This window comes from Mangifera indica, chromosome 5 (assembly GCF_011075055.1).
Source record: "Mangifera indica cultivar Alphonso chromosome 5, CATAS_Mindica_2.1, whole genome shotgun sequence".
NCBI lineage: Eukaryota > Viridiplantae > Streptophyta > Magnoliopsida > Sapindales > Anacardiaceae > Mangifera > Mangifera indica.
This window is the reverse complement of record NC_058141.1, coordinates 16,426,802-16,449,358: the sequence shown is the minus strand read 5'-3', so window position 1 is coordinate 16,449,358 and position 22,557 is coordinate 16,426,802. Positions and strand designations below refer to the sequence as shown.

At 35.2% G+C, this 22,557-nt stretch overlaps 4 protein-coding genes across 6 annotated transcripts; 1 reads left to right on the top strand and 3 right to left on the bottom strand.

Annotated features, from left to right (window-relative positions):
* Nucleotides 1–4,515: 4,515 nt before the first annotated feature.
* On the bottom strand, nt 4,516–5,557 carry LOC123215325 (histone H2AX-like). Its single transcript, XM_044635367.1, has 2 exons — nt 5,278–5,557; nt 4,516–4,931 (listed from the first exon to the last, which is right to left on the bottom strand). Exons 1-2 carry the CDS (start codon nt 5,473–5,475, stop codon nt 4,713–4,715), a joined length of 417 nt encoding a protein of 138 aa, XP_044491302.1. The 5' UTR covers nt 5,476–5,557; the 3' UTR covers nt 4,516–4,712.
* Nucleotides 5,558–5,901: 344 nt separating this feature from the next.
* On the bottom strand, nt 5,902–6,625 carry LOC123215324 (histone H2AX-like). Its single transcript, XM_044635366.1, has 2 exons — nt 6,343–6,625; nt 5,902–6,247 (listed from the first exon to the last, which is right to left on the bottom strand). The coding sequence occupies exons 1-2, from the start codon at nt 6,541–6,543 to the stop codon at nt 6,026–6,028; spliced, it is 423 nt and encodes a 140-aa protein (XP_044491301.1). The 5' UTR covers nt 6,544–6,625; the 3' UTR covers nt 5,902–6,025.
* Nucleotides 6,626–8,675: 2,050 nt separating this feature from the next.
* On the bottom strand, nt 8,676–10,278 carry LOC123215773 (protein VAPYRIN-LIKE-like). The gene has a single exon (XM_044635998.1). It carries the CDS (start codon nt 10,157–10,159, stop codon nt 8,744–8,746), a length of 1,416 nt encoding a protein of 471 aa, XP_044491933.1. The 5' UTR covers nt 10,160–10,278; the 3' UTR covers nt 8,676–8,743.
* A 7,377-nt stretch (nt 10,279–17,655) lies between these two features.
* On the top strand, nt 17,656–20,353 carry LOC123215411 (gibberellin receptor GID1B-like). 3 transcript variants are annotated; one of them, XM_044635485.1, is made up of 3 exons: nt 17,656–18,252; nt 18,852–19,831; nt 19,946–20,353. In XM_044635485.1, the coding sequence occupies exons 1-3, from the start codon at nt 18,214–18,216 to the stop codon at nt 19,956–19,958; spliced, it is 1,032 nt and encodes a 343-aa protein (XP_044491420.1). In that variant the 5' UTR covers nt 17,656–18,213; the 3' UTR covers nt 19,959–20,353. The 3 variants fall into 3 exon arrangements, with proteins under 3 accessions (XP_044491420.1, XP_044491419.1, XP_044491417.1); XM_044635484.1 differs by having other exon boundaries at nt 18,852–19,877; XM_044635482.1 differs by having other exon boundaries at nt 17,658–18,252; nt 18,852–19,877; nt 20,020–20,353.
* The last annotated feature ends 2,204 nt before the right edge of the window (nt 20,354–22,557 follow it).

Below are 22,557 nucleotides of genomic sequence, written 5' to 3'. Positions count from 1 at the left end.
GTCATTACTGATATCAATCAACTTTTCCAAATCGTATTCTTTTTTGACCCAACTGCTTTCTTTTTCATCTTCATCCTCATCCTCATCTTCATCTTCATCTTCATCTTCATCTTTATCTTCTTCCTTCTGTCCTTCAATTGGGGTACATGTAACAAAAACAGGAACACATTCCTGAAAGTATTGGGACATATCAAGAAGACCTTGCACATCTTCATTATTTTGGATCTGGATGGGACAGTCGAGCTCAATTTTTCTTGGCTTCATTGATACTTGAATGTAGTTTTTCATTGGATCAATACTGCAATACTCCGTCAAAAGCTCAATAAATCCCTCGAATGTTGTTTCATAAGGGATTTTAATCAATTGTTTGGCTCCTCCAACATATTTCATTGTGTTGTTGCGACCTTGAATCCATTCTCCCTGGTAACGAACCGATGCATAACCCTCCATTTTAAATATCAATCCTGCAATGACAAGTTTTTGAAGATAATTATTCAGGTATAAAAAAAAATCAATAATAACTATGTAAATCAGTCGTACAATTATTAATAATTAAAAAAAACTCTTCATATTTTTCTAATATGTTATTTATCCCCCTATAATTATTTAACAATTTATATAACACTTTCGTATGTTATCTTATATCAAAATGCATCTATCTGTTTGTAACGTTCTATTTAAAACGTTTTTATAATATCTATACTTTGAAATAGATATTCAAATTCTATACTTTGAATTACTTTAAAATGTCAATAATAAATAATTTCTGTAGAAATCTGAAAAATACTAGTGGATATATCCTAAAACGATAATTAAAAAAAAAACTGAGCTTAAATTCGAATTCTAAAATTGAAATACCCTAGAATGGTATTAATCGAACAATTCTAAAAAAATCTGAAAAATACGAGTTGATATATGCTAAAACGGTGAAATTCAAAAAAACAAAACTGAAATTTGAATCTTAAAAGTTGAAATACCATAGAATGACAACAATCGAAAAATTCTTCATAAATAAGAAAAATGTGCATTGATATATCCTAAAGCGGTGAAACTCGAAAAAACCTATAATTTTAATTATAATGCGCCTACAATGTTTAATATGAAAATACGCCCTAATTTTAATAACATTTCATTTGACACCCTTGTATGTCGTCTTGTATCAAAGCAATCCCTATATATTTTTAACATGTTATATAAATCCTATATATATTGTAAAATATCTAAAACCCCCATAGCAATATAAAATATCCAAAAAAACCCCTATATTTATCTTAAATTACATTTAACCCCCCATACTTGTCAAATATTACATTTAACCCCATTGCAACGACATAAAAACTTTACTTAACAAATAAAATGAAGTTTTAGGGTAAGATTGACATAAATACCTTTTTTTGATTAATAGTATTTTTCGAATCAAATTTAGAAATACGAACTTCCTTCGTCCGAACGAATCCCTACTAATTGATGTTAACAAAAAAAATGAAAATGAGAGTGAGTGTTTGAGTGATATGAGAAGTGTGTGGAAATAAAATGAGTGAGGAGAGTTTATATAGATGAGGGGAAGGGTATTTTTGACATTTTAGAAAAAGTAATAAAAATATATAAATAAATATGAAAATGCCTTTACAATGTAAAATATCCAAAAACCCCCCATTTTTATCCTAAATTACATTTAACTCCCAATACTTGTCACATATTGCATTTAACCCCCATATTACGACATAAAAACTATACTTAACAAATAAAATGAAGTTTTAGGATAAGATTGACATAAATACCTTTTTTTGATAAATAGTATTTTTTCGAGTCGAATTCAGAAATACGAACTTCCTTCGTCCGAACGAATCCCTACTAATTGATGTTGAAAAAAATGAAAATGAGAGTAAGTGTTTGAGTGATATGAGAAGTGTGTGGAAATAAAATGAGTGAGGAGAGTTTATATAGATGAGGGGAAGGGTATTTTTGACATTTTAGAAAAAGTAATAAAATATATAAATAAATATGAAAATGCCTTTACAATGTAAAATATCAAAAAACCTCTCATATTTATCCTAAATTATATTTAACCCCCAATACTTGTCACATATTGCATTTAACCCCCATATTACGACATAAAAACTATACTTAACAAATAAAATGAAGTTTTAGGATAAGATTAACATAAATACCTTTTTTTGATGAATAGTATTTTTTCGAGTCGAATTCAAAAATACTAACTTCCTTCGTCCGAATGAATCCCTACTAATTGATGTTGAAAAAAAATGAAAATGAGAGTGAATGTTTGAGTGATATGAGAAGTGTGTGGAAATAAAATGAGTGAGGAGGTTTATATAGATGAGGGGAAGGGTATTTTTGACATTTTAGAAAAAGTAATAAAATATATAAATAAATATGAAAATGCCTTTACAATGTAAAATATCCAAAAAAACCCCTATTTTTATCCTAAATTACATTTAACTCTCAATACTTGTCACATATTGCATTTAACCCCTATATTACGACATAAAAACTATACTTAACAAATAAAATGAAGTTTTAGGATAAGATTGACATAAATACCTTTTTTTGATAAATAGTATTTTTTCGAGTCGAATTCAAAAATATGAACTTCCTTCGTCCGAACGAATCCCTACTAATTGATGTTGAAAAAAATGAAAATGAGAGTGAGTGTTTGAGTGATATGAGAAATGTGTGGAAATAAAATGAGTGAGGAAGGTTTATATAGATGAGGGGAAGGGTATTTTTGACATTTTAGAAAAAGTAATAAAATATATAAATAAATATGAAAATGCCTTTACAATGTAAAATATCAAAAAAACCTCTCATATTTATCCTAAATTGTTTTAACCCCCAATACTTGTCACATATTGCATTTAACCCCCATATTACGACATAAAAACTATACTTAACAAATAAAATGAAGTTTTAGAATAAGATTAACATAAATACCTTTTTTTTATAAATAGTATTTTTTCGAGTCGAATTCAAAAATACTAACTTCCTTCGTCCGAACGAATCCCTACTAATTGATGTTGAAAAAAAATGAAAATGAGAGTGAATGTTTGAGTGATATGAGAAGTGTGTGGAAATAAAATGAGTGAGGAGGTTTATATAGATGAGGGGAAGGGTATTTTTGACATTTTAGAAAAAGTAATAAAATATATAAATAAATATGAAAATGCCTTTACAATGTAAAATATCCAAAAACCTCTCATATTTATCCTAAATTACATTTAACCCCCAATACTTGTCACATATTTATTTAACCCCCATATTACGACATAAAAATTATACTTAACAAATAAAATGAAGTTTTATGATAAGATTGACATAAATACTTTTTTTTGATGAATAGTATTTTTTCGAGTCGAATTTAAAAATACGAACTTCCTTCATCCGAACGAATCTCTACTAATTGATGTTGAAAAAAAATGAAAATGAGAGTGAATGTTTGAGTGATATGAGAAGTGTGTGGAAATAAAATGAGTGAGGAGAATTTATATAGATGAAGGGAAGGGTATTTTTGACATTTTAGAAAAAGTAATAAAATATATAAATAAATATGAAAATGCCTTTATAATGTAAAATATCTAAAAACCCCCCATATTTATCCTAAATTACATTTAACCCTATAGTGAGTGAGGAGAGTTATATAAATGAAGGGAGGGGTAATTTTGTTATTTTAGAAAAAGTTTTAAATAAATAAATAAATATCAAAATCTTTTATAGTGTAAAATATCTAAAAACCCTCCATAGTTATCTAAAATTCCCTTAAAACCCCTATAGTGAGTGGAAGAGTTATATAAATATGAGGGAAAGGGTAATTTCGGTATTTAAAAAAAGTCATAGGTTTTTTTTTTTTGGAACAGTGATTTTGGGCATTTTGGCTTGGAATTAGTGATTTTGGGGATTTTGGCTTAATGGGAGGGCATTTTGGCTATTTTTAAAAATTTCCCATAAAACAATTAGATAGAAGTTTATCAAAGTAAAATCAACAACAATTTGATACAGGGGATCGATCCTGAAAGGTGTCTGGGCCGCTGACTTTTATAGTCGATACATTAAATATTAATAGCCAAATCACCAATTACCACCCAAGGATGGATGAATTGACAATTTCGAAAACTCTTCCCAGAAGCATCCATTTTTGTTACTGAATTTTGTTTTCAAAACTATCTTGATGAGATTTTAAAATTTTTTAAGCACACCCTCAGACGTCACATTTAGGATTTACCATTTTTTAACCATAATTATTCAAATGATAACTCACTCTAACTTAAATACTCTTCATATTGTCCATCATCTATGCATTCATTATTCAAAATATTTTGTGCCATGAAATTGAACAATATGAACTTCAGCCATGAAAATCAACGAAATGCATGGCCAAAAACATTACAGAGCCACAGACAACAATGAAGAACTGGAAGTGCTTTACTCTGATTTGCCAAAGGCAATGTATGGAAAGCAAACACAAGCCCTCGATAAAGTATTCGTTCGAACAAGGCCATATGAGAAAAAGGAAAAAAAATTGTGAGCTTTTTCATTGATAGTATGAATAGCAACATCAGACAACAAAATTGAGGCCAAAATAAGAAACAAAATCGGGGTTTATAAGAATCAAATTCAAACCCACCAAGACTTTGATAGAAAGATACAATTGATTGATCCTACAATTTACCAAATTTGAATCCAAAAACATTAACAGTTCAAAATTCTTGTGAGGCACCAATATCATCTCTCCCTTTCCCCATCTTTTTGGGTAACAAAGTCTGATGAATGTTGGGTAAAACACCTCCATTTGCAATGGTGACAGTGCCCAAAAGCTTGCTCAATTCCTCGTCATTCCTCACAGCAAGTTGAATGTGCCTCGGGACAATTCGATTCCTCTTGTTATCCCTTGCAGCATTACCAGCAAGCTCCAGAACCTGATACGAACGCAGCATGAATCAGACCATAACTTTAACACAGCGTATCATCAAGTTGTTAATTATTCCTACAATAGAGCTGTTATAATTTCGATCGTATTTTCAATTACAACTTCTCCATTTCGTATCGCAAGAAAAACAACCCAAGATCAAGAATGCCGAATGGCATAGGCAATCGATTACTACGGTCCCACGTTGCAACGAACAAGAAAAAAAAAACACATAAAACAATATAAAAAGTATAAAGATTCCCTAAAGAAAAACACCCTAAAATTAAAACTAGCAAAATTATCAAAAACATTTTCAAAACAATCAAATACAAGAAAAGATTAAAACAGAAAGAAACCTCAGCGGCAAGGTATTCCAGAACGGCCGATAAATAGACGGGAGCACCGGCACCGACACGATCGGCGTACTTTCCAGCTTTAAGGAAACGAGCAATACGGCCGACGGGAAACTGGAGACCGGCCTTCTGAGATCTGGACACGGACTTTGACGATTTGGGCTTGCCTCTGCCGCCTTTCGTTGATCCTGTTGAACTCATTTCAGAAATCAGAACGGCAATCCTTTTTTCCTATTCCTTGTTGTGCAGACCGCAAGGCTCCTCACCTTGGCAAGGGCAAGCGTCTTATCTAAGGAAGAAATAACACGTAATCTGTTTTGATTGGCTAAAAGGACGCTGAAAGAATTGCCAGCCTGTAAATTCTTTTTAGTTATTATTTATTAAACAAGAAGCGTTAAAATTAAGTTGAATGATTTTTAAATGTGTTTTTTTTTTTTTAAATGGCTATTGCAACCGAACATACAAGTAAGGTATTTGGCGATAATCCATTTTAACTTTTCGGGAAAATTCAGGAGAAATCAGTGTGGAACATTAAAATTACTCCACATTACACATCAAAATTTAAAATTTCTAAAATGCATCTTTATCAATAATAAAAGAGTAAGTTCAATTGAAGAAAATCAATGATGCGCGAAGAATTATTCAATAAGGATTTTACTCATTAATCCGCAGGATTTACACATTAAAAAATGAAATCCAACTTTGACAACATGCTTATCAACAAAATCAGCCTGAATTATTATCACGATCCCTAAAACTCCTGAGACATGGACCCAATCTCTCCCTTCTTTGACCCAATTTTCTTGGGCAGCAGATTCTGATTAATATTAGGCAAAACACCTCCATTTGCAATGGTCACAGACCCTAACAACCTGCTCAACTCCTCGTCGTTTCTAACGGCCAACTGAATGTGCCTTGGTATAATCCTGTTCTTCTTATTATCCCTTGCAGCATTTCCAGCCAATTCCAGAAGCTAGAGACCAAAAGAAAAAACGAATCACTAAATAGTCAAGAAATAGAACAGAATTTGACAAAAGAAAAAATATAATACACGAAATAAGTGAATACCTCTGCAGCAAGATACTCGAGGACAGCAGAGAGATATACGGGAGAGCCAGATCCGACACGCTCCGCATACCTGCCTTTCTTGAGGAAGCGAGCGATGCGTCCGACCGGAAATTGGAGACCAGCCTTCTGCGATCGAGTCACCGATTTGGAGCTCTTGGACTTGCCCCTGCCACCCTTGGTTGCTCCTCCCTGTGAACTCATGGTAATTTTGTGTCTTTTGTGGTTTCAGAACTTATGATAATGTTGGAGAGTTTGAAACGCTTTGTGAGGATTTCTGAGTTATTTTCATTTAAATAGAACACAAGGATGCATTCTGATTGGTGGAGACTCGTTTCCGATGGATTGCCAGCGTGGCTAGACGGGAGTTTCTATTTTAAAGAAATATTTGAGCGGGAAATAAAAATTTATGTCGTTTTTGAAAGAAAATCAACGGATCACCAGCCCATTTTGTTATATCGCGGCCCAGTACATCAGGGGTGTCGCTGATTCATCCATTATTAATTTTATTTATTCTTACTTGTCTCATTTCCTATGGTAATTCTTCCAAGTAAGGCTCACAGCATGAGTCAATAATTTACGATTAAAATATCTTCTTTTTCATAAGGCCAAAGCACTGTTTCCACCCAAAGTATCCTCTCATTTTAAGTTTACACTCTTTAACTTTAAAAATCTTATTTACCCATCTCTGAGCGATTAAAGTTAACGAAACTATAACCCTTTAAAATTTTATTTTTTTATCTCCTCTTAAACTCTAAAAACTAACAATTTCTCCTATAGGTCAAATTTTAAAAAATGACATTTCCTTTTCTATGGTTTAGTTTTTAAACTTTGACATTATCTCCTTTCTCTTTCTTTGACAGTCGCTCTCTCACCATTTCTCTCTCCAACCAGCAATCCTAAACCTAGCAAGAGATAATGTTTTGTCTCCCCAACAAAGATGAGATCTCTCGTCCTCGTCAAATCTTGTCTTTGTCTTTCTGACGAAGTTGAAAGTTTTTTTCGACGTCAATTGACGTTTTCTAAGCTTCCAAACGAGAAAAGCTTGTCTATAAGGGGGAGAGGAGGCATCTGGAAATATTTATCACCGACAATGACATCGGATTTTACACCAAAGATTTGAAAACTAAACCTTATAGGGGAAATGTCATTTTTTAAAACTTAGATTAGGAGAAAATTTTTAGTTTTTAAGATTTATGGGAAAAAAAAAATATTAAATTTTAGTTTATTTTTAATATTACAAATGAAATGACAATTTTACCCTTAAAATAGTTAATTTTAATCACTCGTAGATAGATATTTGAGATTTTTAAAGTTAAGAACAATATTATGTGTACCCATTTTTGGTATATAATTTATGTATATAGTGATGTGTTATCATGTAATTAGGTGATTTTAAAACATGTATCATCATATGATAAAGAAATATCCAATCATATGATAAAAAAATATCCAATCATATGATAATACCTCATATGTATACATAAATTATGTATAAAAAATAGATACACATAATTTTATTATAAAGTTAAAGGGTAAGAATTTGAAATGTCCTTTGGCCTTTTCAAAACTTCATTTGAATAGGTGGAATTTTGATTTGTGAGGAAAAATTGAAGAGCAAATGAATGTTCATCTCATAATTTATGAGGTGTTAATTGATCATATTTAAATCCATTTGCACCCTAGTTTGTATTTCCATATTCACAGTCGTGCTCAATAGAACAAATTGGCATCATTATATATGATTTCTTTTATACATTAAAACTCCATTTGAATCAAATTCAGAAAACAACCATTTATAAGAAAAGTCACTAACAATTCATCGTCATATATATGTCCCTAAATTTAAAAAAGAGATGTCCCTCTACATTTCACACTTGTCTCATGTCAAGGTAGCAAATCAAAGTTAATCAACTATCCATCTATTACCATATTTTCAATATACAATTTAAATTATAATCGATAAAATTATAATTCTTTTTCTCCATCTCATAATAAAAATTGACATTCAAATAAAATGAGGAGAAAATATTGACTAATACAAAGAATTACGAAAAGATCACCCGAAAATTGACATTCAAATTTGAGAGAGTGTGGATTTTGGTTTGGGTAACCCGTTTTTCAATAATAGCAACCAACACCCAAGTCAAAAGCCAGTTTTATTGTATTTGTGACCAAATAATCGACCCATTTTTGGATATTTGGTTTTTCGACTCAAATACTAATTTGGCTTGAATATCATTCACCCTGTAATGGATTTGGAGTCGCAGAATACTAACACCAACATAAAGCGAAAAATTCAATTCATTTCATTCACAACCGAAACAAGATGACAGTGATCGGATTAAAGGCTCATATTCTTCATTATACGGTTATAAATTACGGAAATACGTACAAATTTGATTCAGAGTTGTTCTTGCTCATGAGCAAGCAGAGAAAAGGAAGCATGATTCTTAAAACAATCCAAATTCAAAGGAACCAAACGTTTAAGACTTTTTACATTCGCTCTGGCCCCATGAGCAATCAACAAGAGCGCAACTTGCACATGTCCCGCCATAACAGCACAGTGCAGCGGCGTGTACCCAGCATCGTCAACGAGATCAACATTGGCCCCATGATTAAGCAAAAGTTTCACGCTCTCAATTTTACCCTTAAACGCCGCCCTGTGCAACGGTGTCCATCCATTTTGATCTCTGCCATTAACCTCAGCCCCTTCTGCGAGGCAACTCTTCAACCCATGAATGTCCTCCACTCTTGCTGCGCGTTGCAACACATCACCCAGTCGCAACAAATCGTAGAGATGCGTGTGACCGTTCTCAACAGCAACCGTAAAAGCTGTCTTTCCCTCTTTATTAACTATGTATTTAGCATATACCGAACAATCTAACAAACACTTAGCAGCTTCTAAATGACCATTTTCAGCTGCTAAGTGAAGCGGAGTTGATCCGATTTTATCAAATGCATCGGTTTGAGCTTCTGCAAGAGACGCACAAAATTGAATAACTTGAGCGTGTCCTTTACTCGCTGCGATGTGAATTGGGCTTCGCCCAAGTGAATCAACCGAATTCACATCCACCATGTTTCCAAAAGCTGAAATCAAAACCTCCATCAAGTCAGCTCTATTCATTGCAGCTGCATCGTGTAATACACTATCAATTGAATCATTGGCTTTACAGCCCGAAGTAATCAACAACTTAAGGACATCGATATGACCACTCTTAACTCCTAAAGAAATCATGGACAGTCCATCAGAATCTTTATAATTCACATCCGCACCGTTATCGATCAACCTCGTGGCCAAGTTTTCATTTCCTGATACAACGGCGTATTTGAGTAACGCAGAGAGCTGGGACCCAGTGCAAGCAGAAACTGCTTTGTTGAAGATGGAATTGAAATCTGGGATTTGAGTATGTTGAGAGATGAGAAACTCAATCACGTGAGGACCCACAAAAGAGATGGGAATTGTGGCGTCTTTAAATACGTGTGGACCTGGTTTGGAGAAGATGCGGCGGAGATCGTCCTGGTTGGCTTTGCCTGTAGGAAGCATTGAAGATTTGACAATAATGGCATGAAGAGGACAAGAGATAGGGGGTTGATCGGACGGTCGAGAGAGGATCAGAGTGTATGATGAAGAAGAAAGCGGTGGAATTATTGAGTAAAGCTGATTAAAAGAGAAGAGAGATGGATTTGTTGTGGTTAAAGAAACTGCGACAGACATGGTGTGCATCAAATTGGTTAAACGAAAAGTTGTGGTGCACTTTTGGCCTTTCTTGAAGGCTACTTCTACTTCTTTAACATCTGGTTTAACCAATCTATCCATTGACAGCCTTGAAGGAAACAAAAATTGAATGAAACAATTGAAGAAGATGAAGATGGTGAGTTGATTTTGTTCTCATTTGTTTCAATTATTTATTATCTATATTATAATTTACTAACAGGAGGCGGCGACTTTGGCATCAAGAATGAGTCATTGGAGCGTTTGAACCTTCAACTTTGAAGTTTGAATATGGAATATTACTTTTCATCGCTTTTGAGAATGAGGACAAACAGGTACTTTTTATTGCGTATTTGATTGATGAAATTTCAACTGCTACAACTTTCTTATCAATTGACAATAGCCCCTTTTATTGGAACATTATACTTAGGTTAGGTTAGCCGCGGATAACTAAATCCACGGTTATAATTTATATTATTTAAAATGACAAAAAAATTTAAACATTTATCCATGAATTAACTCTTACCTAAACTTTTAATTAAAAATAAAGATAAAATCATTGTTTTATCTATAAACCCTAAAACCTAAAAAATTCATATCATTCTCCCCTCTTTAGATTAGAAAATTCATATTTACCTTCATGATTAAATTTTAAAAAATTTACTTTTTTCCTCTTTCCAGGTTTCATCTCTAGTAATTTAAGGAATTGGTTGATGATTGGAAAGAAGCGAAGATCTTCTTCGACAAAGGAAGATCCTTCATCGTCCAAATTTGGACGACGAAAGGATAATGTTTCAACGTCTTTCGTAGCGGGATCTAGAAGATAAGTGAAAAACGTCGATCGTCGGTCAAAATGATGGTGGTCAGAGAAGGAAATAAACTCTAGGGGTGAAATCTATACTTTTAAATTAGAATGAGTTGAAGTATTAGTTTTTAAAATCTGAGGGTGAAAATGATATAAATTTTAAAGTTTTAAGGTTTATAGGTAAAATAGTTATTTTACTTCTATTCTTAACTGAAAATTTGAATGATAGTTAATCTATAAATAAGTGTTTAAATTTTTTATTTATCGTATATATGATTTTAAGAGTTAACTAAAATTTAGAAAGGAAGTAATCGTTTTCCTTACATAATTTAGTTTATATATATGTGCTTGGGTCTCCGGCAGGGTCAGCATGCTTGTCATTGAGCTGAAATATGGTGCATTTTTAAAACAATTCTTATTGGTTCTTGTTTCTCTAAGAGGGCAATACTTTCCACGTCTGGTTGTCATGTCAAGCTCAGCAATCCATGAATGGAGTAGTTGCACTAGATTTGTTGGAATAATATATTTTTCTAGCACATAGATATAGAAAATCAGCAGTAATAAACTACTATTATTATTGTAAAAACAAATGACTTCTACCGCATTTGTTGTTCCTAGCTATAAGATTTAATACCAGAGACACCAATGGTTGATGAGGACAATTGGATATTGTAGACACCGGGGAAGACTCCCCATATGCTTTCATTGGTTGACATGAACACCAAAGGGTTTAAGCATGATTTGATATTTTGTTTGCCTTCAAATAGGTGTTATTAAAAGAAGAAAGAAAAAGGATATAGCTTACCCAGGGACATCAGTTTGCTACTTTGAGAAAGGGCGAATTTATATAATCTATAAATCAGTTTGGCCAGTGCTTTCCTCTATCAGATGTTCACTTTGTATGTGATTTGGGTGATTTAAGTAGAGACATTTTGTGTTGGTTCCTTGGACATTTATGACAACCAGTTGCGATTAGAAACAATGAATAATGTCAGTGGTTGTCAATTTCATGGGGCCATTTGTTGGATATTTGTACCCATAAAAGACAGGCCTCTCTGCTTTTCTTCACAGAATACTACTACTAATTATTTCTTTATTTTATGATTTAACTGCTTAATCGCGTCGACGGTTGTGTCTGTTTTTGTTACCTTGTGCAAGTGAAAATTTAACCTTAGTTAATAGTTGCTAGGGATATAAGCCATGTCAACGCCAAAATTATAAGCCCCATCACTAACGCACACTTGTTATACTTAGGCTCAATGACAACCGATAATTGCTAATTGGAATGACAAAATGACATTTTTGCTTAAAATTATCTAAAATTATAACTTCTCTTTTTCTTTTTAATTATTTTCTGCTTTCCTCCCTTCCTTTTTCCCTCCAACCCCATTCTTTCATCATCTTCTTCTTCCAACACCATTCCTTCTTCCCTTCCTCCCTTTTTACCCCCACCCCTATTCTTTCATTATCTTTTCCCACCTGCATTCCTTCTTCCTGCTGTCTTAACTTCCACAATTACCAAATATGATTGGACAATTAGGAAATGAGTAAACATAACATGGATATTGACACAAAGATAAGAAAACAATTGGTTTTGTTTAGACAACATTTGACTGATTAAGAAAGAGAATTATTTAATCTCTAGAAAATTAAATAGAGTTCTAACATCTAGAATAACCAAAAATATTAAACATTGAATAGCCAAAATTTATCTATTTGAAAACATATAAAATACAATGAAAGGTTACACCGTTTTAGGTGTGTGTTATGTTTTGCCACTTGGAAATCATTTTTGTTTGTGCATTGGTTGTAATCATTTTTGTCTGTGTGTTAGTTGTATGTGTTGCTTGTGTGAGTTGATCGGGGTGAATTGAGCATGTTAACCGAGAAATTTTCAGAATCAGGTGTGGGAAATTTTGTAAGAAGGGCTTTCTTTGAACTTTGTTTTGGGTAATTTGGCAGCAGACTCCGGATAGCCTATATCTAGGATTTCTGATAAAGGAACTTGTCGACATGGTTAAGAACTACAACAGGACTGGTGTTTTTGTTTTTAAGCTTTCCAGCTTCTCTGATTTCATCTTTATAGAGCAACAATTTTTACACATAATGATACATGTACTGCCACAAATAGCTTCATAATAGGAATGCTATCTAGCTAAACAAGTACCCGTAATAAACTCAAACTTAGGCATATATGTTATAGGAAGTTTAACTCTTTCAATCTTAAGTAGTTATACAATTTCACCAAGATGTCAAAAATAGGGAAAGCAATTTGAAAGCTGAGACGCTAGAGCCTGCTTATAAGGCAAGAGTAATGAATTCCAGAGGAAAAGTAAGGTGAGGATCAGGCGAGATTGCTCTGCCAAGCTCTTTTGCGGCAGTTTTGGGCTTGTAAGAATTTGTTTCCTGACTGTATAAGTCGCCTTACTCCAAATCCGGATTTGTGGTCCTGAAAGATTGTTGTGCAGGTAGATGTACCCCTTGCTGCAAGAACATATTCAAGGGTGGGGCAAATCCACTTTGAATAAAGAGTTCTGGCCGCTCGGTCCAAGCTACAAATTGGACGATAAGATTAATGGGAAAGAGTTTGCAAAATAAAATATTAGATGAGCCCTATTTCCTCATGGCCTATGTTTAAATTTGGACCAATACTAGATACTGAGAATAGTCCACCAAACTTTAAATGTGAAAGAAAAAAAAATTGGGTTGGAAATAAATTGAATGTGGATAATTAAAAATCTATATTAAAATTCAAAACTCTGAAATTTTATTGAAAATATATATTATATCAGAAAAAGAAATAAGCTTGAGGTTATGGACCAAAATGATTAAATTGGAAAGAGTTATAAAATGTAGAGTTGATGATAATGTATAGATTATACTGAGAGTGCATTCAATTTGGATTTTTTTTTAGGGAAAAGGCCTATTTCCCACTCATGTTTTAGGTCTATCTCAAACTCATACTCACGAGAGATGAAAATCCAATTTTTCCACCCATAACCAAACTGCCGTCCAATTTTTCAGTTAGAGACAGGAGCAAAATCGATATTTTACTGTTTATATTAAAAAGTTATAAAGTTATTACTTTTCACTCCCCTTAGGTTTTAGAAACTAACATTTCATCTTTAACCAAAGTTTTTAAACTTTGAAAACTAACATTTTCACCCTCAAACCTAGGGTTTCTATATTTTTCAAAACGCAGCCGTCCCCCATAACTTTCAAAAATAGCAGTTTCACCTTCATTCTTCAATTTCATCTTCCGACGTCGTCACCGGCCTCATCCTTCTCCTGGTGTGACGGCGGTGGTGCGACGAAGAGATCTTCATCTCCTCGTCGTCACCACCACCGTGCGACGAAGAGGTCTCTCTTCGTCGCTTCTCGAGTCGTCCTGACACGACGATGAAGGATGAAGAAGCGTCGTCCTTCGTCTGCTCTTCCAAATCTGGATGACGCTTCGTCTTCTAAATCTGGGCAACGAAGGGTCGTCCTTCGTCATCCTTTGTAGTTGGAGATGCAAGATCAGTGGAATGCGTCGGACGTCGGTGGTGGCCGAAGAAGGAAGTAAACCCTAGGGGTGAAATCTAAACTTTTTAAACTTTGAGGATGGGTTTAGTTGTCAGTTTTTAAAACTTGGAGGGGGAAATGGTGAAATTTTAAAGTTTTAAGGTTTTAAATAGTAAAATATCGATTTTACCCCTGCCCCTAACTGAGAAATTGGACAGCAGTTTGGTCATGAGTGGGAAAACTGAATTTTCATCTCTCGTGGGTATGAGTTTGAGATAGGCCTAAAACATGGGTGGGAAATAGTCCTTTTCCCTTTTTTTATGAAAAATAAAAAATTATTACAAAGATATATTAACTCAAAGATTATTATATATATTTTTTAAGTAGTATTATGTATATAATTTTATGTACAAACAATGACGTATCATCATGTGATTAGATAGTTAATAATTAAAAATAAAATAATATACAACATCCAATCACATTATGACACGTCGTTGTTTGTGAATTTAATATTATTGATATATAATTATTGTGTTTGATTAAATTTGAGTATATTAATAATTATTATGTTTGATAGGCTGAAATTAAATATGTTAAATTAGAATAAAGGTGTGAAAATAGGAAAAATTGTAGCAAAATCAAAGGGTAGAGAATTGGAAAATAAATGGTTAGGAAAAATTGCTGGTAATCAAAATGTGGAGGCTAAATGAAAGTCTAAAAATGCTTGGGTGCTTTGCATAAATTATGATGGGTGCATCATTATTAGGCATTCAAGGAGGAGGCTGATGTGAGGTTCATATAATACAAGTTTGGCAACCAAAACCTCTACAACTTTCTTCTCAACCCAATTTGTCATCACAACTAGACAAAAACACCACATAATCATAAAAGATGATAAATTTGAAGAGATAGATGATTGAAGGACATGTTTGTTGACAATAACATAAAAGGTGATGGTGGTGTGAGTAATGTTGATGAATGGTGCGATTTTTTGCCAATGATAATGACAATAGTATTGATATTTTGAAAAAAAAAAAGAGTAATTTTTATTTAAAATAAATATGTTTTCATTTAATAATTATTTGAATAGGAATATAATATTTAAATTTAAATATTATAATTATGGATTTTAAAATTTTTGTTCATAAAATTTAGATTAGGATTTATAATTAAATCAATATTCATACTTAGATGATTGAAAAAGAGAGAGAAAAAACAGACAACTTTGTTATATTGAACAAGGTAAAAAATCAAACAATGTGCAGTTCATAAAGGCCAACATAAATATTGTTTTCTTTCGTCGTCTATTTTTATGAATGATTGATAGTTACAACTAATTGATCATCTTTAATACTTTTTTTCAAGCTAAGGGACAAAAACCATGTATATTCCCAACTGCAGACAAGAAAAATATTAAAATATTATTTATTGAAAAAAAAAAACAAAAAAGCTTGACCAATTCAAAGTACTATCCCATCCATTTGTCAAAAAAAAAAAAAAAAAAAGGAATAAGCATGATTGTTCTCTTTTCAAGTTTGGTGGAATTTTGCTTGTTTTACTTATGAGAGAACATAATCATCCAACCTTTCACATTCAATGTACAATATTAGTCTGTCATACCCAACAAAAACCTACCCAACTGGTGGAGGTAAAACATTTGCCTTATATTATTATTATATATATTATTTTCTTTTATATATTTATTTATTAATAATCATGTGTTACATAGGCCATTAACAGTGCTACCACTAGTTTCAATTAAAATAGAAAATATAATTGGCTTTCAAGATTATTGAATTGAATTATTAATTAACGCAATAGGAGAAACAAGAACAAAATTGGTGGCGTATGAATGAATGGTTTGATTTTGATACAAATGCCGTGTTTAGAACAAAGTCCAAAAGCATACACAAAGAGAGAGCCAAAAGCCGTAAGCCCAAAGCCCGAAGAAGCGGCACAAGAAGCCAAAAGCTGTTCCTTTCCTAGTTGTTGACCTAACGCACAAAAAGCCAAAACCCAAAATGGGATGCACGTTAAATTAGGCAAATAAATTTTGTAATTGCAATTACAGAACAAAGCATAAAGCAAATCAATGGGCGTAAATGTAATCGAACAGCAACACGGCAATATGTTTGGTATGGGATGTGTGTGACACATGCTTAGGCAGGCTTACCCAACTCCATCTGAACCCACCCATTTATCCTAATACATCTCTATCTTTGATATATTATTTCCATAAGAATCTTGGGAATTCTATATTTCTATCGCTTTTGTTTTTATTCATATTATAAATCGACGGTCCTCATCATCTTCAACTCGGCAATAAAGTTATTTGTTATTATTCTCATGATGCCATGAATCTGTTTCATCAACGGCGGAGAATCCACCATCAGCCAGTACGCGTGATATGTCAAGAGAGAAATCTATCAATCACTCCCTAAAGCAAGTTGAACATGACAAGTGTCTATGCAGAGCGCTACAGTCCCAGGATGGGGCCAAAATAAGGTCCCACAAAAGAGTGTTGATCATCGTATCAAATTGTTTTGAGAAGACAAGTGTGTGAATGTAGGACCCACTATAAAATTGTGCACTCCGAGAGAGACGCGTGTCCATCCGTGTTCACGATTGATCAGATATAATAGGACAAAATCAAAAGCCCACCTTAGGTGGAGCCCAGTTGTAAAAATTAAATAAAATAATAAAGGAAGCCTACGCCCCTCTTCTCTCTCTCTCTCTCTCTCTCTCTCTATCTCTTCTCTTCTCCTGCTCTCCAGGCTCTGACACAAAACATGCCGTCACGCACTTTCCGCTAGCGAACAAAACACGTGTCTTGCTTAGTGGCAGTTTTGGTAGGGGATGAGGGTCATTTCGGTAATTAAGTGAATGGGTTTAGTAAGAGAGTCGAGACGGAGCTCTTTGTCGCCACATGCGTTGGCGTCGGCCGCACGCAGGAAAACTCTGTCTGCTTCTTTTTATTTATTTTTAGAGAAAAATTTCTACTCACAACAACAGCTATTGCCACAACCTGTTTTTGGCTACTTCCACTACTCTTTAACAATTTTAGAAAATATTCTTATGATTGTTTCTTATGGAATAAACTTTAAAAATTCTTATCAATATTTTAATAAAATTAATAATATAATCATATATATATATATATATATAAAGAACAAAAGACATAAATTTTGAGAAAAAATAAAAATATTTATAATTAATATATAATATTATAAAAAATGTTATTTAAAAAAACGCGTTTGAGTGGGAGAATAGTGAAAAGACAGGAGTGGCAATAGCCAATCTAAACTCAACACCACCAAGGCATGGTTAGAAAATAAATAGAGTTAGCAGAAGGGATGGGAAAGGAGAAAAATAGTAAAAATGAAAAAGGGAAATGTTAGTTAATATTAAAAAACAAGAAGGGTAGGTCCCACCATAAACAGTTTATTTCGGCCGTCTGCTTTGTCGTCTCTTTCGTCTCCGTTCTTCTCTCTCCGTCGTTCCTGTTTGACTCTCCCTCACTTGCTTTTAATTTATGTATTTGGACTCTCCTTTGTCTATCCATATCTGTGTAAGTGTAACATAGGTAGCTTCATTCATCTTTCTCTGCCTTTTATTTATTTTTTAATTTCATCAGAAAAACAAGTGTCTTTTCTTGTTCGCAACTCTTAACGAGGAATCAATTCATATAAACCATTTTAAAGTACTAAAAAAGTGGAGAGAGGGGAAGGTTTTCTTTCCTACAACTTCTGTTCAATAGTTATGAGGGCGTTTATTCTTTGAAGATCACATTGATTTCTGAGTTCTTCTAAGGCCTCTGTTAGCTCTTGGCTTTTCCCCCCCTTAAACTATGGCTGGCAGTAATGAAGTCAACCTTAATGAATCTAAGGTATTTTCTTTTTCTTTTTGCCAATCACTCTCTCCCATCTTCTCCTTCTTCTTCTTCATCTAATTTGAAGCTGGACTGTTGATTTGATTTGATGGGTTTGTTTGATCTTGTTAAACTTATTCGTAGGAAGCTCACGTTTATGGGGGTTTGATTTGATTTATTTGTGACTGTTTAGTAGGATTCGAAGAATTTTACTCTGTTTTCACCTCCGCTATATTTCTCGGAATTTTTGTAATCGTTTCGTTTTTCGTTTTTTATTTTAATGTTTTAATGATTCAATAGAATTAATTTTTTTTTTTTGGTTTTAGCTTTTTGAGATGTCAGTCTATTGTATTAGAAGTTCTATTTCCATATATTAATTTGTGTAAAATTTCTAAATTTTCTATACTGTGATTTGTATTTAGGCCCTTTCTCTTTCTCCCCTTTTCATTTGTTGTTTGCTTTTCTTTATTCAACAAGTTTCTTGTTGTTCGTTGTGTTTAGTTGGCCTTCTTTTGTATGTGATCTATATTGTTTTTAAAATATATATGGATGCTAAAGCTTTGTAAAATAGAGTGCAAAGCTTCTAATTCCATCTTTCTTTTCATCTTCTTTTGTAGAGGGTTGTTCCACTTAATACATGGGTTCTCATTTCCAATTTCAAACTAGCTTACAATCTCCTTAGACGACCTGATGGAAGCTTTAACCGGGATTTGGCTGAGTTTCTTGAACGTAAAGTCGCAGCCAACATCATTCCGGTGGATGGGGTTTACTCATTTGATCATGTGGATCGAACTACTGGTCTTCTTAATAGAGTTTATCAACCTGCCCCAAAGAACGAAGCTCAGTGGGGCATTGTCGAGTTGGAAAAGCCCCTGAGCACCAGCGAGATTGTGCCTGTTATTGTCTTCTTCCATGGTGGAAGCTTTACACATTCTTCTGCCAATAGTGCTATTTATGACACTTTCTGCCGCCGCCTTGTTAGTACTTGCCATGCTGTAGTGGTCTCTGTAAATTATCGTAGATCACCTGAGTATAGATGTCCTTGTGCATATGATGATGGTTGGACTGCTCTTAAGTGGGTTACGTCAAGAACTTGGCTTAAAAGTGGAAAAGATTCGAAAGTTTATGTTTATTTAGCTGGAGATAGTTCAGGTGGTAATATAGCTCACCATGTTGCAGTTAGGGCAGCTGAAGCTGAACCCAAGATTGAAGTACTGGGGAATATTCTACTTCACCCAATGTTTGGTGGAGAAAAGAGGACTGCATCAGAGAACAAATTGGATGGCAAATACTTCGTTACAATACAAGATCGCAATTGGTATTGGAGGGCTTTTCTTCCCGAGGGAGAAGATAGGGATCATCCAGCATGTAATCCATTTGGTCCTCGAGGTAAAAGCCTTGAAGGCCTTAAGTTTCCCAAAAGCCTCGTTGTTGTGGCTGGTTTTGATCTTCTTCAAGACTGGCAATTGGCTTATGTTGAAGGGCTGAAGGAAGCTGGTCATTATGTGAATCTCCTTTTCCTGAAGGAGGCCACAATTGGGTTCTACTTCTTGCCAAATAATGATCACTTCTATTGCCTCATGGAGGAGATAAAGAAGTTTGTGAATCCTAACTGTTATTACTCTTCTTAACTCTAACTACAGGTAACCTTACATAACAGCAGTTTGACATTTCACTCTCAGTTTTTTTTTTTTTTAAAATCCTTTTGCAGTGATTGTGTGTAGTTATAAGATTGTGTAGTATTATTACTTCTTACTGTGTTACCATTTGTGGTGGTGTTATAAGAGTTCTGCATCTTTGGCAACTGGTTGTTCTTGTTGTGGAGAAGAGAGCTTTTGGTTGGTTATATAGATGGGGAAAGGAAATCTATTCAGGGACTACCAGTTTCAGTGGATCAGATTTTATTAACTTGATTTGGCTGAACCACCAGGAAATGCAACTTACCCTTGTTAACGGGGACAAATGAAGTGTGGGGTACTATTGGATGGTTAATCAATTAGTTATAGTATTGTTGGTAATTGTAAGCACCAATTTCAAGACATGAACCGGAAAAATATATATCCATCTTGTTATGGATTTGTATGTTATACGAATTATATAAAGAAATTTGTTTGTAGTATGTTAGGATGAAGGTCTATGTGAGGAATAAAATTAACAAAAAAGGGAGTGCTAGCAGTGGCTCAAGAAAAGCTACGGAAGACCAGCAAAATGAGGCCATGGGAAATGGAGCAGAGACAGTAAAACAGTTTCAACTAAGAAGCAGAAATCTTGCAGCAGAAGCCAAGAGGACCATAGCAATTCCTATAGCTGATGTGGCACCACACGAGCGGGAAAACAACAAGGGAAATCAGGATATAAAAAGGGAGGAGGAAGAGTAATAGAGTACGGCAATTAAGAGGAAAGAGAACCAGAAGGAAGGGCCAACCTCTCGGGGTTTGGATGGCTGCAGGAGAGTGATCTTGGTGTTGTACTTTTGTGTTGTGTTTTGATTGCATGTCAAATAGAATTAATGTAAACAAACTAAACACTGTAGAAGATCAGTATTATTTTATTGAAGTATCTTGAACTATTACAATCAATTGATATTGTGGAGTAGTTGTTGCTCTTGGCTAAAATATTAATTGAAATACATATTGTTGTGGAATTGCATTGTGAGTCTTCTGTTGCTGGAACTGGTTGCTTCTGGAGGAAGCCACTGCAGATTGAGCGGAGAATACGCCTGCACGGGAAGGGTCTGGCCAACGATCAACCCAGGTGTGCTGGCTGAGTATACCAGGTTCGTATCAACTGGTATCAGAGCATGACGAGAATGGAGTCTAGGGTGGAGGGACTGGAGGCGGAAATGACGACGGTAAGGGAAAGGATGGAAACGATAGGGTCGGGAATGCGAGACGTGAATGAAAGGATGGAAAGGGTGGAAGCTAGTATGGAAACGATTAGGGAATACCTGAGAGAGATGAGGGAGTCGGTGGTGAGTCGTGAAAGAGGCAACGGAGAGAGAGGGTCGAGGGAGGCCAATGAGAGAAGAGAGACAAACCCGTCGCCGTCTTATTCCCCACCAACGAGAGGGAATTCGGCGACTCCTCAGGACCAAACAGAGGACGTCGTGGAAGAGGTAGAGGAGATGTCAACGGGGAACAGGAGAGAATGGCAGTATAGACGATTGGAGCTACCATTGTTCCATGGTGATGAGACTCTTGATTGGATATCTAAAGTCGAGCGATACTTTCAGGTGAACCGCCTCACGGAACGAGAAAAGATGACGGCTGTGGGCGTATGCATGGAGGGAGACGCCTTGCACTGGTTGCAGTGGAGGGAAAAGCACCAGCCGTTTAACGGGTGGGAGGAGTTCAGGAGAGAAGTTCTGGAACGTTTTTCTCCGACCGATGAACGCACAGCTCAGGAGGAGCTCTTCAGTCTCCGTCAAACAGGGACAACACAGGAATTTCGGAGCCGCTTCGAAATGTTATCGGCGGCAGTCGAGGGGTTATCGGAGGAAACGATGAAGGTGATCTTCGTCAATGGGCTATCGGAGGAAATTAGAGCCGAGGTGAAGCTGTTTCACCCTCGGACGCTTGTGGAGATGATGAACCGCGCCCGCCAAGTGGAGAAGAAGAACATGGTGATAGAGGGGAAATATTCGGGGCGACCCGACAAGGGGGACCCACGACCCACGAACCAGCCCACCCGCACCGGTTACTCTTTACACCCCAGCCCAGTATTTAGTTCCCCCCGCCCGACTACCCTGGCCTCCAATAGCAGGCCCAATTACGCAACCCACCTCCAACAACCCAATAAAACCGCCCCAAGCCCAAGTTTCGACCCGAACCCAGGCCCGACCCGTAACAATCCTAATATACGCCCTTTCTTCCAAAATCGATCAGAAGCAGCATCAGCCCATTCCAGCACTCCCAACGACCCACGTTTCCGACCACCAACCACATCCAGCACCTCATCCTTCTCACCCCGACGGGACGGTAACTTCCGACGACTCTCCGAAGCGGAATTCCGCGCGAAGTTGGAAAAGGGACAATGCTTCAGGTGCGACGAGAAGTTCTTTCCAGGCCACCGTTGCCGATTTCGTCAGCTGCGGGTTATGATTTCGGAGGAAGAATCCGACGAAGAAAGAACTGTAACAGAAGAGGACGCCCCAGCTGAAGAAGACGCCGGCGAAGCAAACCTAAACAGTAATTCTGTGATAGGAGGGGATTCGCCCAAAACTATGAAATTGGTGGGGGAAATTAAGGGGAGAAGGGTGGTAGCACTGATCGACAGTGGGGCAACCCACAATTTCATCTCCGAGAAGCTGGTTGCTGAGCTCCA